The sequence below is a fragment of the Pongo abelii genome, chromosome 13 (assembly GCF_028885655.2).
Source record: "Pongo abelii isolate AG06213 chromosome 13, NHGRI_mPonAbe1-v2.0_pri, whole genome shotgun sequence".
In the NCBI taxonomy this organism is placed as follows: domain Eukaryota; kingdom Metazoa; phylum Chordata; class Mammalia; order Primates; family Hominidae; genus Pongo; species Pongo abelii.
The window spans coordinates 123,682,533-123,698,254 of NC_071998.2; the positions used below are offsets into that span (position 1 = coordinate 123,682,533).

Sequence of the window (15,722 nt, forward strand, 5' to 3'; positions counted from 1 at the left end):
GCTGCCGAGGCTGAGAAGACGGTTTTGAATTAAAAGAGCTGGAAGAACTATGTACCAAATGCAATGTGTGGTCCCTGACTAGATTCTAATTTAAGCAAATCAGCCAAAAACACATTTTGTAACTATTGGGAAAATATGAAAATGAACTAGATTTTAGTATTGTTATTTTGGGCCAGGCACGCTGGCTTACACCTGTAATCTCAGCACTTTAGGAGGCCGAGGTGGGCGGATCACTTGAGGTCAGGAGCTTGAGACTAGCCTAGCCAACATGGCAAAACCCTGTCTCTACTAAAAATACAAAAAATTAGCCAGGTGTAGTGGCAGGCGCCTGTAATCCCAGCTACTCGGGAGGCTGAGGCAGGAGAATCGCTTGAACCCAGGAGACAGAGGGTGCAGTGAGCCAAGATCATGCCACTGCACTTCTAGCCTGGGCGACAGTAAGACTCTTTAAAAAAAAAAAAAAAAAGGTATTGTTAGATTTGATAGGTTAGGGAAATGCCTTTACTTTCAAGAGATTCGTATTATGAAATGCAAATATCAACAACCAAAACCTAGAGAGCTATAATAAGCCATGCTATGGTGGTTAATGAAAATTACTACAGAATAGCATTTCCCAACCAGGGGTGATTTTATACCTCACTCTGCAAAAGGGGTATTCAGCAACATCTGGAGACATTTTTGGTTGTCACAAAGGAGATAGGGAGTGCTAGCGGCATTTAGTAGACAAAGGCCAGGGATGCTGCTACACATCCTACAATGGACGACACAGCCCACAGCAAAGGATTATCCAAAATGTCACCAATGCAAGGCTGAGAACCCTGCCACAGACATACTACAAGAATGAAAATTATTATTATTATTACTATTTTTTAAGACAGAGTCTCCCTCTGTCACCCAGGCTGGAGTGCAGTGGCACAATCTTGGTTCACTGCAAACGCCGCCTTCCAGGTTCAAGTGATTCTCCTGCCTCAGCCTCCTGAGTAGCTGGGATTACAGGTGCCTGCCACCACACCTGGCTAATTTTTGTATTTTTAGTAGAGACAGGGTTTCACTATGTTAGCAAGGCTGGTCTCAAACTCCTGACCTCAGGTGATCTGCCTGCCTCAGCCTTCCAAAATGATGGGATTACAGGCGTGAGCCACCATGCCCGGCGAGAATGAAAATTATTAATAATTGAACAAAGAGATGAACAGATATGTAATAAAGCAAATATAGCAAAATGTTAACAACTGTATAATCTATGTGATGGGTATATCATGTTCACTGTATAATTTACTTTTCTTTGTTAAAAAACTTTCACAATAAAATGTTGAGAGCCAGGCATAGTGGTTCGTGCCTATAATCCCAGCAATTTGGGAAGCTAAGGTGGAAGGACTGCTTGAGCCCAGGAGTTCAACACCAGCCTGGGCAACACAGTGAAACTTCATCTCTACAATAAATACAACATAAAATTAGCTGGGCGCAATGGCACACACCTGTACTCCCAGCTACCCACAAGGCTCAGGCAGGAGTATTACTTGAGCCCAGGAGGTAGAGGCTGCAGTGGGCCATGACTGCGCCACTGCACTTCGGCCTAGGAGACACAGCAAGACCCTGTCTCAAAAAAAATAAAAACGATCTTCAGTTACCCTCTGAACAAGATAAGTTTGAACTATACCCCTAAAAATAGGTATTTTGTGTTTGAACTCAAAAAATAAAAAATGTTGGAAAAAAATGAAGTCCTAATTATATATCCTAATTGTATGTTTAGTAAACAAATTTGCAATATAGATAAGCCTAAATTCTTATGATACTAAAATAATAAAACTGATATAACTTGAGGAACCATCAAGATACTCACTAACACGTTCATGTAGAAGCAAGTAAGGATATTTCAGTATTTCAAGAAGAGGAACTCGAAGCTTATTTTCAAAGTCTTGCCCAGTGATGTCAAACAGTGGCATCTCTCCATTGTTGTCTACTATATATAACTCATCATCATCTCCAATTTCTGCCTTCATGGATTTTTCAAAGTGATTTATGAGACGTAAGGTTTCTAATTCCCATAAAACCTAGAGGAAAATAAAATGGGCAGCATGCGTTATGTCTTATCATCAACAAAATACACTGAATGTGACGACCTAGAAAGCCTTTTCCTAAGTACAAAAATTCTGAAATGTAAAGTATTAGAGATTATATTTTAGATTTAAAGAAAACTATTCAAATGTGGCCACTCATTTTATGAAAAATGAGTACACACAGTATGAGATATTGGCTAGGCACAGTGGCTCACAGCTATAATCCCAGCATTTTGGAAGGCTGAGGTAGGAGGACTGTTTCAGGCCAGGAGTTCGAGACCAGCCTGGGTAGCAAAGCAAGACCCTGTCACTAAAAAAAAAAAAAAAAAAAAGAAAAATTGGCTAGGTGTGGTGCATGCCTACAATCCTAGCTTCTCTGAAGGCTGAAGCAGAAGGATCACTTGAGCCCAAGAATCTGAAGCTATAGTGAGCTATGATTGTGCCACTGTACTTCAGCCTGGATGACAGAGGGAAACCCTGTCTCTAAGAGAAAAAGAAAACAGGCCAGGCGCAGTGTCTCCTGCCTGTAATCCCAGCACTTTGAGAGGCCGAGGTGGGCGGATCACCTGATCACCTGAGGTCGTGAGTTCAGGACCACCCTGACTAACATGGAGGAACCTCGTCTCTACTAAAAATACAAAAATAGCCAGGCGTGGTGGTGCATGCCTGTAATCCCATATTCGGGAGGCTGAAGCAGGAGAATCGTTTGAACTCAGGAGGCGGAGATTGCAGTGAGCCGAGATCACGCCATTGCACTCCAGCCTGGGCAACAACAGGGAAACTCCATCTCAAACAAAAAAACAAACAAACGAAAAAAAACAACAAGAAAACAAAAAACAGTATGATATGTTTAAACACTTTTTTTTCTTTTTTTTTGAGACAGAGTCTCGCTCTGTCACCCAGGCCGGAGTGCAATGGCGTGGTCTCAGCTCACCGCAACCTAGGCCTCCCGGGTTCAAGCGATTCTCCTGCCTCAGCCTCCCGAGTAGCTGGGATTACAGGCGCCCACCACCGCGCCTGGCTAATTTTTGTATTTTAGTAGAGACGGACTTTCACCATGTTGGCCAGGCTGGTCTCAAACTGCTGACCTCGTAATCCAACTGCCTCAGCATCCCAAAGTGCTGGGATTACAGGTGTAAGCCACAGCGCTCAGCCTTAAACACTTCTCTTGTAGAATTTTTCTATAAATATCTCAACATCCCTATCAACTACATTCAAAAAAAAAAGAGAAGCTGGAGCTTCTCTGTCAAATGCAAAACCGAGGCCCTTCTATGTCTTCCCTTCTATGTTCTAGCCATAGCTAACTACCTTAGCGCAGCTTGTAGTATAAAAGACGCTGGATAGCTTCATAATTAGAAAACCTTATAAAATGCACGTTTCTCAGCACGAATCCATTACTAACCATCCTCTCCTCTAGACACTATACATATCTCTATGGTCTACATTCTGTTTTTCATCAAATAAATAAACCAAATATTCAAAGCCAAATATTAGAATTATATCTTTCACTTTTGTTATCATGACTGGAAAATATGCTTGCCCTTAGAGGTTTATGCCATTTGCCCATTAAAAAAAGAAAAAAAGAAGTTATTATTACCAATTTAAAAAAAAAACCCTGGCCAGGCACAGTGTGGCTCACAGCTGTAATCCCAGCACTTTGGGAGGCCGAGGTGGGCAGATCACCTGAGGTCAGGAGTTTGAGACCAGCTGGGCCAACATGGTAAAACCCCATCTCTACTAAAAATAAAAAATTAGCCGGGTGTGGTGGCACGTGCCTTTAGTCCCAGCTACTTGGGAGGCTGAGGCAGGAGAATCACTTGAACCCACCTGGGAGGCAGAGGTTGAAGTGAGCTGAGATTGCACCACCGCACTCCAGCCTGGACAAGAGAGTCAGACTCTGTCTCAAAAAAAAAAAAAAAAAAAAAAAAAACCCACTAACAAAAACCCAGGCCATTCAGATATTCAGATACATGCATGTATTATAGCACTGACCAAAAAATTATGAAACAAATCCCCTCCCAATGACTCTTATTTCATTCAATTATTTTATACCAATGTGACTAAAAGTGACAGATCATAAAATTCTGATCCAGGTTTCAATTCCATCAGTGATAAACATTTACTCAGCACCTACTATATACCAGGCAATGAGTTAGGAACTTGACTTATATTAGCCTTCAAAGTCGGCCAGGCATGGTGGCTCATGCCTGTAATTCCAACACTGGGGGGCCAAAGCGGGAGGATCACTGGAGCTCAGGAGTTCAGGACCAGCCTGGGCAAAATAGTAAGACCTTGTCTCTACAAAAAAATTTTAAAAATTAGCGGAGCATGGTAGCACATGCTTGTAGTCCCAGCTACTCAGGAGGATGAGGTGGGAGGATGGCTTGAGTCCGGAAAGTTGAGGCTGCAGTGAACCGTGATCGCACCACTGCACTTCCGGCCTGGGCAACAGAGCAAAGACCTTGTCTCCAAAACATAGCAAAACAAACTATGAAAACCCATGTGGCCCATGGAAAATCATGAGACAGCACTTGCACTTTCAGGAATCTGTCCTAAGAATATACTCGAATGTGTAAAATGATATATGTATAATCGCTCTACTGCACTCCAGCCTGAGTGACAGAGCGAGACTCCATCTCTAACAACAACAAAAACAAAACAAAAACAAACAAACAAAAACCCCCACAAAGTTGAAATCGTATCATTTCTCTGAATACTTCCAACAGAGTTCAAACTTATTCTCTTCCTAGCTATCAAGCTCTGAAAAATATTGCCCATCTAATATATTTTACCTCATGCAAGAATGGCAATTCATCTCTTGCTTTGTGGTACTCAGCCACACACTCCAAGCAGTAGCAGAGGTCTTCATCAGCTGTTTGAAATTCACTGGACGGTGTGTTGGAAGCATAGCGCTTTAGGAAGTCAACGGTGGAAGCACCACCTGGCGTACACCAACAACATGTGCTCATTCTGTACCTACAGCCAGAAAAGATGACATCAAGAAGAAAACCAACTTCAGACCTACTGTGTGTCAAGAATAGGTACACTTCCAACTTGTGACCCTGGTTTCAATGTAAAATGTGTCACTAAAGCCCAAATCTTCTGCTGGCTGGCTTATCAATCACTGATTCACTAAACTAAAAAAATCCTTCTATTTTTGACATATGAAAAATACAGAAAAATGAAAGCATTGTATAAGGAATAAGTATCATAAGGCAACATAAAGTTGTGCTACAGAGAAGGCTCAAAACTACACAGTACTGATAGAAAATATACAGAGACCCAGACTTACCAATATTTTCAAAGTACAGATTTTGGAATGGGGAAAAAAGTTACCAACTACAAACTTAAGTTCATTTCATAAACTGAATGGACCTAGCTCATGCATTCTCATCAGGAGTGATGTCACCCTCAAAGAGATCTAAAACTAGTTAGTGGGACGTGAAAAAGCTCTCCTCTTTTTAGATATAAAGCTCAGATAAACATACAGTACATAAAGAGAGACACAATATATTGGTGGTAATAAAATTCACAGGAGAGACAGTTTTTAAAAATGTTTAGAAACTCTCCACTCAGGGAGAAAGAAGGTTAGAAGGAGGTTAAAAAACCTAAGTAAGCTGGGAACGGTGGCTCATGCCTGTAAGCCCAGCACTTTGGGAGGCTGAGGTGGGCAGATTGCTTGAGGTCCGCAGTTCGAGACCAGCCTAGCCAACATGGTGAAACCCCGTCTCTACTAAAAAGAATACAAAAATTAGCTGGTGGTGCGCATCTGCAATCCTAGCTACTCGGGAGGCTGAGGCAGGAGTACTGCTTGAACGTGGGAGGCAGAGGTTGCAGGGAGCCAAGATTGCGCCACTGCACTCCAGCCTGGGTGACAGAGTGAAACTCTGTCTCAAAACAAACAAAAAAAAGAAACCTAAGTGAAGACACTGAGTATGTGGGAATGGAAACGTGGCAGTGTGAGATTTTTGAGTATCACCATCACCCTAAAATTCAGAATACATAATCTTTACCAACAGGAAATACAAAACATCTCAACAGAAACTAGGCTTGGCTGCTGAGGCTTCTGTGGCATAAAGCTAGTTCCTAAAATAAAGTGATTTTTAAAAATTCTTTAATTTCTTCGTATACCCACAATTAAGTAATTATTTAGAAATGCATAAGCATAATCAAATACATTGTCATATGAATTGATTTTTAAAAATTTATTAAATATTACTTTTACTTACGCTTTTGAAGAGGTATACTTTCTTCATGGTTCTAAAAAGAATTTAGGGTAGCTTTCAACATTAAAGTACATACACACAAAAGGACATTTAAAAATGAGATTTCAAAAAACAAAATCAAAACTTCTTTAGAAGAAATTTAATTTCACTAAATTATACGTGAGGAGCTTCCTGAAAGCAGTGGAAAAGGATAACATGAGTTACACAGTTCTCATCAACGTGGGGGAAAAAAAGAGTATGCAGTGATAGCCGCAGAGTACCGCCCTTTCCTGACACTAACTCTAATTCAATTACATTTTATTAATGCCTTCTAGTACAAGGGCACTGCAGACTAGGAAATGCCAAGTAACATGGGATAAGGTCTTCAATGTATTTCTGCAGAATTTAAAATTATTTTATTCAAAAGAAGAATTACTTATACCTAAGACGCCAACATCACACTGCTAGTAAGTCAACAGCTTGCAGAAGCTGTTTCTTTTCCGGTAACCTAGTTTAATACAGAAAGTGAACTCAGAAGACGTAAGAACAGAAAGTGAAACTCATGGAGGTTTCTCAAACATTTGATGCGTGATTTCAGCAGCTAACAGACTGCAGCCAATTTAAGCTTTAAAAAACTTAAAGTGAGGCTACCATGCAAATAAAATGTTGCACACTTCTTTTCTCACTTACCTTACTTGAAGCTCCAAATGTTGTGTACTTTAAAATAATTACTAACAAAGGAGACAACAAAAGAAATCTTCTATTAAGAAAACTACAGAATTTGCTTTTTATTTCACTTAGAAAACTAGCCTATTTCCACAACCAAAAAAGCAAGACTAAATTTTCTCAAAATATATAGGAGTTACTACCAAAATAGGTGAGTGTCATGGCCGCTAGAAGATACGGAATACTGCTGCAGAGCACACCAACAAGATAACATAGGCTTCCGTGGTTCTTCTTCAAAAGGCTGTGTGTGTGGTTTTGTTTTCAAATTTAAAATCATCACTGGCCTAATGGCTAAGCCCAGGAAACCTCAATAGGGCATATTTTGTCTTTTAGGGAGAAAACTATTGCTTCTAAACTACTGTGAATCCTCTTAAGCTTTTATACAACTCAGTTCTTCTTGAGGTCTATTTTGTTAGTTTCATCAGACTGCAACTGCTTGGAATCATTACTGAATGACAAATGGGTGTGTCCAGACAATACTCAAGTTGCAAAACCAAAATTAAAGCAACTCTCTGAGCACCCACCAAAAAGAGAGCTAATGTGTCAAAACCAAAAATATAGGATGCTTCACCATAGGTATAACTGTAATTTTCTACAGACTTATCCTTAGGCTACCCATTTCTCAATATTAGCTAGCCAGAAACTTCAAATAACAATCTCTTTCTTCTACACTTCTCAGCTAAACATCTGGAAGTTTAGATTCACTACCTCCCACCTCTTCAGCTCCTTTGCACTCTGGCTTCTACCCTTACACTCCACTGAATGTGAAGTCCGTAACAATCTCTACATTACCAATCCAATAGGTTCCTGCTAAACCATATGAAAATGCTGCCCATGCTTTCCTTACCTACAACACACCATTTTTCGGACACCACTTCTACCCAATCTCCTTCATAATTACCCCTGCCTTTGTTACTCATATAAATGCTAAAAGTTTTCGAAGGCTTGTCCTGAGAATTCTCACCTCTTCATTCAGTACTCTCTTTCTGGGTGACCTACTTCAAACCACTGCTTCAACTACTGCCTAGATTGAAGCTGCCCCGACTGAGAATGTATCGTAAAACTTAATGCAGGCAGGGCGCGGTGGCTCACACTTGTAATCCCAGCACTCTGGAAGGCCGAGGCGCGCGGGGTCAAGATGTCAAGAGATCCGAGATCGAGACCATCCTGACCAACACGGTGAAACCCTGTCTCTACTAAAAATACAAAAATTAGCTGGGCATGGTGGCACGCACCTGTAGTCCCAGCTACTGGGGAGGTTGAGTGCAATGATGCACTGTTCCACCTACTCAATAACTTTGACAGCCTAGCATAGAACTCCAGATATATTCAACATCCAACTGCATACAGTGTATCTCTACTCACATATCTGACGGACACCTCAAAGTAAACATGACCAGAACCCAACGAAGTCCTTCCCTTAAATCTGTTATTTGTTCTATATTCCCTTGTTGATGACATTACCATCCATTCAATTTTCAAACCAGTAACCTAGGAATTATCCCATATGCTCCTTCTCCCTCAGCCGCAATCTCTGAACTCCAGAGCCTACCCCTTAATTACATCTCTACTTTCTTCTCCGTGCAATCGCCACTGCCTTAGTTCAAAACATTTTCATCATTTGCCTGGATTACTGAAGAAGCCTAAATGATCTATCTCTTGTTTGATCGCCACCAATTCCTCCTCCAAAATGTGCCAGAGGCCAAAGCCCCAAACTGGACTTCGAAAGCACAAATGATTCCTCCTCCAATGTCTGGATAAAATTCAAATTGCTGAGCTCAACACACACACGGCCCGCGATGATCCAGCTTCCACATCATCTCTTTCCTCCACACTTACCTCCCTTGACTTGCTCTTCCTAAAACCATTCATGGTGACTGGTATTCCCTGCCTTTATGGAAGCTCTTCCATTGGCCTTGGAAACCCACCCTCCTACCTCTGCCTGGTACTTAACTGTGAATGCACATCAGACTTACCTCAGGAACTTAAAAAAAAAAAAGTAGAAAAGATCCTATGGATAAAATTGTTTCCCTTTTAAAGAACTCCACTAAGATTCCAAGAGAAAGCTGGATTTGAGAACAACCAGTGTGCAAGCCCTTCCTGAGTGTCATCACGTCTGCGGGGGGCCTGTCTGACCCGTCCTCTCTTCCAGTCTGTCTCCGATGACCTTCTTCTCTATCCCTTTAGGACTCTGCACATGTTTCCATCATTGCACTCACCTTGGTGCTCTGAACTCTTATTTAAAAAAAAATTATTACCTGGGCAAATGGCCTACAGAAAAGTGATCGCCTCAGCTGGACTTAGTTGTGAACAAACACGGATTTGCATTCATATATGCCCAGATTCTGGCCCCAAAAGAACATTTCTGAAATTAAAAAACAAAAAACAAAATTGGTAAGTGGCATTTATACTCTTTATCTCATCTGAGCCTGGTATCAATCCTATTACAGACAGATACTGCTGGCTGATGAGGAAGCCCAGTCAGGTTAGACAACTTGGCTGTGGACTTCCAGGTAACAGCAGAACTGCAATTCTGACTCCCAGTTCCACAGGGGGCTGTCCCCACTCACGGGGATAACTAGGCACCGAGCCAAAAATCCCCCAAGTTACTAGCCAGCGCAGGTAACATCAGTCCTAGGATCCTCAGCTGTGTCACTGATAAAATACCACACTCGGCTTCTCCTTGTGGAGCTCCTTTCCTCACGGCAGTCATCCCCGTTTCACTTGGGTCGTGCAAATTTCTGGGCGCATCCTTAGATCCCAGAAGTTGGGGAGGTCGGACAAAGCCAGCAGCAAAAGCTCCAGCCCCTCCAAGTGGGAGAAATAGACTCTCCTCCAAACGAAGGGACCGGCCGGCCGCGGAGGCTCGGAGGATCCCTGCAGTAGCTGAGCCCCGCCTGGGCAACACAGACAGGCCCCGTCTCTGCAACACATTTTGTTTTTAATTAGCCGGGCGTGGTGACGCGCGCCTATGGTTCCAGCTACTCGGGGGGATGAGGCGGAAGATCGCTGGAGCCCAGAAAGACGAGGTTGCAGCGAGCCGTGATTGCTCCACTGCACTTCGGCCTGGGTGACAGAGCGAGACCCTGTCTCAAAAAAAAAAAAAAAAAAGAAGAAAAAACAACAAAGGGAGGGACGCCAGGCGGGAGGTAGACGAGCGTGTGGAGGGAATCGACACTTTCCACCCCGAGACCTCCCGCTCAGCCCCAAGGAAACTACGCAGTGTCCACACCAAAAAACAGCTCACACGAGACCGCAGTGTAGATAACGAAAGGACAGGGGGTCGCAGCGGCCGGGTCCAGCGCGCAGGAAGGCAACAGGCGGCCGCCAGCCGTCGAGAGGTACTCCCGCCCCCGCGCCGAGAGAAGCGGCCGAGCCCGCGCCGACTCTTCCCCCATCCGCCCACCGGGACCTAAGCGCCGCGATGGTTCCCCGACGCGGCCCTGCAAGCACAAGCCGCGCCTGCGCTCACGCCCGCCCGACCTGCGACCTCCAGCCCGCCGCTACCCTCACCGCGCTCTGCCTGGCGTCGGCCTCTAGCCCACCTCCATACCGGGCCCCGCTCTCGGCCACCGGCGGAAGTGCGGGCCCGCAGCCGCAACTACCAACCAGCCGTTGCCGCGAGGTAGGCCCCGCCCCCGCACCGAGTCGGCCGGCCGCAAGCCCCGCCCCGGCCGCTGCTTTCTGGTTTTGGTGCCCCCCGGGGGGGGGGCATGGGAAGAGAGGCCGCGGTGCACCGCCCACGCCGGGCGCTGGCGTCACGTCCGGGCAGCTGGGGCCCGACCAATCACGAGTCTCCGTCAGGGTGGACGGGGAGAGTTTGCCGCGGAACCTTGACCTCGGCCCCGCCCCGGGCTTCCTGCGGGCGGGGCGGCCCCGGGATGAGCTCTGCTGCGGGTGGGGTCAGCCCTTACCCCCTGGCCATTTCCGTTCCGTCGTTTTTCTTCTTTTTTCCACGCCTCAGGTGTCTCAGCGGATGTACTACGGTGACGAAGTAATTTTTCTCTTTAGATTTCCTTTAAAGACCTAAAATGTAATGTAAATTCTGGAAACGTGTAATTTCGGAGGAATATGTGTATATCCTTTATATTACAGAAAGGGAGACCTTAGGTCTTGCGAACAATGCGCGCGATGCGCAACACAGCAGAGTAAATCCTGCGGCGGCGCGATGGCTTCCGCTTCTAATCCCACCGCTTTGGGAGGCCCAGGCGGGAGGCTCGCTTGAGCCCGGAGTTCAGAGAGACCAGCCTGTGCAACATAGCGAGACACCCGTATCTACAAAAAAAGATTAAAACAGCCACCGAGGCCGGGCGCGGTGGCTGACGCCTGTAATCCCAGCACTTTGGGAGGCCGAGGCGGGTGAATCACCTGAGGTCAGGAGTTCGAGACCAGTCTGACCAACATGGTGAAACTCCATCTCTACTAAAAATTAAAAAATTACCTGGGCGTGGTGGCCGGTGCCCGTAATCCCAGCTACTCAGGAGGCTGAGGCATGAGAATGGCTTGAACCTGGGAGGCAGAGGTTGCAGTGAACCGAGGTCGCACCACTGCACTCCAGCCTGGGCAAAGAAGCGAGACTGTCTCTCAGGGAAAAAAAAAAAAAAAAAAAAAAAAAGCACCTGTGGGCCCAGCTTGTTGGGAGGCTGAGGCGGGGGTGGGGGGCGTGGATCCATTGAGCCCAGGAGATCGAGACTGCAGTGAGCCGTGACTGTGCCACTACACTCCAGGCTGGGGAACAAAGCAAGACCCTGTCTCAGAAAAGTCTATAAATAAATAAAAAACAGTAAAATCCACTGGAAAGCCTACCTACCCCCCTTTTTTTTTTTTTGAGATGGAGTCTCGCTCTGTCACCCTCGTTGGAGTGCAGTGGCGCAATCTCGGCTCACTGCAACCTCCGCCTCCTGGGTTCAAACGATTCTCCTGCGTCAGCCTCCCGAGTAGCTGGGATTACAGGCGTGTGCCACCACGCCCGGCTAATGTTCATGTTTTTAGTAGAGCTGGGGTTTCACCGTGTTGGCCAGGATGGTCTCAAACTCCCAACCTCAAGTGATCCGCCCCGCCTCGACCTCCCAAAGTGCTGGGATTACCGGCGTGATCCACCGCGCCCGGCCCCTACCCCCTTTTAGTAACGCCTACTACTGACCCCGATGATGCAGCGTCACCGTCTTACAGTTAATAGAGAAGACAGGGAAATTAAACAATTAGTAGTAGTGACTCAGGCGATAAAGAAAAGAAGAGGCTGAGATGGGCCTGCTTGGGAAAAGTGGGTCAGATACAGCCTTACCGAGGAGAACCCTGGCCCGAGGATGAGGAGCAAGCCCGGGGGAATACTGAGGGAAAGGCTACAGGCAAAGGAAGATTCTAGCAAAGGGGCGTGGCTTGTTGGAAGGGCGTGGTGGCCGTTATGCAAATTTAACCGTCCAAGAAGCAGCACGCGTTGACTCTTTTCTACTTCTTCATCCTGTCAAATATTTTGAACATATTTTGTTTTACCATATAACACTAATATACCAACACAGCCTTTATACCAACACAGTCATAAAATGTAATTTTTTTTTTTTTTTTTGAGACCAGTCTCGCTCTGTCGCCCAGGCTGGAGTGCAGTGGCGCCATCTCGGCTCACTGCAAGCTCCGCCTCCCGGGTTCACGCCATTCTGCTGTCTCAGCCTCCCGAGTAGCTGGGACTACAGGCACGTGCCACCATGCCTGGCTAATTTTTTGTATTTTTAGTAGAGACAGGGTTTCACCGTGTTAGCCAGGATGGTCTCGATCTGCTGACCTCGTGATCTGCCCGCCTCGGCCTCCCAAAGTGCTGAGATTACAGGCTTGAGCCACTGCACCCGGCCATAAAATATAATTTTTATCATTTTTTTAATGGAGAAAAGTGCCATGAAGGTAACGTGTGCCCAGAGCCCACAAAAGTCATAATTTCCTCCTGTCCCTGAAGCCCTCTGTAGGCCGTATCATCTTCCCACATTTGTTTTTGTCTGTAAACAACATATAAGTTTTACATGCTTTTTAACTCTGTATATGGAATTATGGAGGATGTATTTTTCTGCAAATTGCTTTTTACACTCAATGTTATGTCCTGAGACTCATTGATTCAAGGTGCATTCAGCGATTGTTGAGCCCCAAACTTACACAACCTATAGAATGTTAAACAGAAGCACTGCAATAGACTTTGTAAATATAAAATTAGAAATGAAAATTAATACTTATTTGGAATGAATAAATAAGTATAAATTACAAACTTCTAAAGCTGATGAAACCATAAACATGGCCAGGCACGATGGCTCAGGCCTGTAATCTCAGCACTTTGGGAAGCTGAGGTGGGCAGATCACCTGAGGTCAGGAGTTCAAGACCAACCTAGCCAATATGGTGAAACCTGGTCTCTACTAAAAATACAAAAATTAGCCAGACTTAGTGGTGCATGCCCATAGTTCCAGCTACTTGGGAGGCTGAGACAGGAGAATGGCTTGAACCTGGGAGGCGAGGTTTGCAATGAGCCGAGATTGTGCCATGGCACTCCAGCCTGGGCAACAGAGTGAGACCTCATCTCCAAAAAAAAAAAAAGACTGGGAAGTGTGAGTCCTCCAGTATCGTTCTTCTTTTTCAAAATTGTTTTAGCTACTTAAGGTCCCTTGCTATTCCATGTGAATATTTAGAATTGGCTTGTCCATTTCTGCAAATAAATAAGTACAAGCAGTTGGAATTTTTATAGGGATTGAACTGTATTTTTAGATACATCTGGGGAATCAATTGACACCTTAACAATATTAAGTATAGCAGGTTCTCTAATAAGATCATTTTGTTCAATGTGGTTTTGTTATAACATTGATGAGAAAAAAAATGCATTCCTGCTCAAGGCTTTTTTTTGAGACGGAGTCTCCCTCTGTAGCCCAGGCTCTGGGGTGCAGTGGTGTGATCTCGGCTCACTGCAAGCTCCGCCTCCTGGGTTTCGGTTCAAGCAATTCTCCTGCCTCAGCCTCCCGAGCAGCTGGGATTATAGGCACGCACCACCACGCCCAGCTAATTTTTGTATTTTTAGTAGAGATGGGGTTTCACCATGTTGGCCAGGCTGGTCTTGAACTCCTGACCTCGTGATCCGCCCACCTCAGCCTCCCAAAGTGCTGGGATTACAGGCGTGAGCCATGGCGCCTGGTCCCGAGGCCACTTTGTGTGTGGAGTTTGCCCCTTCTCCCCATGTCTGTGTGGGTTTCCTCCAGGTACTCCGATTTCCTTCCCAATTCCAAAGATGTGCCAATTAGGTTGATTGGCATGTCTACATCGTCCTAGTCTGAGTGAGCATGGGTGTGTGTATGAGTGTATACCCTGCAAAGGGATGGCATCTTGTCCAGAGTTGGCACCCACCTGGCACCAGGAAAGATTCTGGCCATCCACGATCCTGAACTGGAATGAGTGGGTAGATTATTACCTTATTAATCTTATTAATAAAGATTAGTCTTTTATTAATCTTTCTTGAATGTATAGCCCACATTTATTTCAATGTTTAATATTAGAAGTGTTTTGTGTGTTTACTTAGAAGTTTGGTCAGAATAAATGGCTTTTATGAGACAAGTCAGAACTTGTGGCTCAGAAGACAAACCCCACACACATTCAAGTGGATGAAAACAAGCCCCCTACAAGGGCTCTATCCTCCTCCTCCTCCTAGTTGTTATTTAGTTTCAGAACGTGTTTGATGTGTTTTTTTAATCCTATATATATTTTACAGTTGTGACTTACCCATTGTTTGATTTTTGTACAAGAAAATCTTTGCTATAGAAATCAGTATACTATTTTTATCTGGAGAGAAGATATTATGGCAACTTAAACTGTGGTCAGATGTTAGAGAAAAATGTATAAATGCCTTCTTGCCATCCTGTCAGTCATATTACATTCATTTTATATTGGCTGACAATATCGAAAGTTTCTTTTTTTGTTTGTGTAAACTCTAATTTCTATCAAGGTGTAATGAATATTTAAAGTTGGTATTTCATTACAAATCTCTCAGTGTTGGTTAACTGATTTTTGCCAGGACCATTATGCATTAAGCAAACAAATTCCACAGCCATTTGGGGGTAAAAGAGTAGGTTATTGATTTGAGGTATTTCTTCTTTTTTAATGTAAGTGTCTACAGCTATAATTTGTCCTTGGAACACTGCTTTTGCTACATCCCATAGATTTTGGTATGTTGTATTTTTACGTTCATTTGTCTCAAAGTATTTTATTTTATCTATTTATTTATTTTTGAGACAGAATTGTTCTCTGTCGCCCTGGGTGAAGTGCAGTGGCATGATCACAGCTCACTATAGCCTTGATATCCAGGGCTCAAGTGATCCTCCTACCAGGGCTCAAGTGATCCTCCTACCTCAGCATCCCAAGTAGCTGAGACAACAGGCAAATGCCACCACGCCTGGCTGATTTTTTTTTTTTTTTAGTAGAGACAAGGTCTTGCTTTGTTGCCCAAGCTGGGCTCTAACTCCTGAGCTCAAGCAGTTCTCACACCTCGGTTTACCAAAGTGCTGGGATTACAGGTGTGAGACACCACACCCAGCCCAAAGTGTTTAACTTCCCTTTTGATTTCTTCTTTGACTCATTGGTTGTTTTAGAGCATGTTGTTTAATTTCCACATATTTTTGAATTTTTTTGTCTTCCTTCTGTTATTTGTAGTTTCATTCTATTGTGGTCAGAGAATATACTTTTCATGATTTCAACCTTTTTAAATGTATGGAA

The 15,722-nt window shown here is 44.3% G+C and overlaps 1 protein-coding gene across 15 annotated transcripts in view; it reads right to left on the reverse strand.

Moving 5' to 3' along the window:
• SETX (senataxin) overlaps window positions 1-10,702 on the reverse strand; it is a 94,520-nt gene extending 83,818 nt beyond the window's left edge. For 3 of the 15 annotated variants that reach the window (XM_002820316.6, XM_009244979.4, XM_054520755.2), the window contains exons 1-4: window positions 10,502-10,702; window positions 9,247-9,353; window positions 4,850-5,033; window positions 1,841-2,051 (exon numbers count right to left, since the gene is read on the reverse strand). In XM_002820316.6, the coding sequence (XP_002820362.2) occupies window positions 1,841-2,051; window positions 4,850-5,026 (388 nt within the window). In that variant the 5' untranslated portion in view covers window positions 5,027-5,033; window positions 9,247-9,353; window positions 10,502-10,702. Of the gene's footprint in view, window positions 1-1,840; window positions 2,052-4,849; window positions 5,034-6,286; window positions 6,318-9,246; window positions 9,354-10,220 lie in introns of all 15 variants that reach the window. The other 12 variants (XM_063714505.1, XM_063714506.1, XM_063714500.1 and 9 more) reach the window with 9 other exon arrangements.
• Window positions 10,703-15,722: the final 5,020 nt, after the last annotated feature.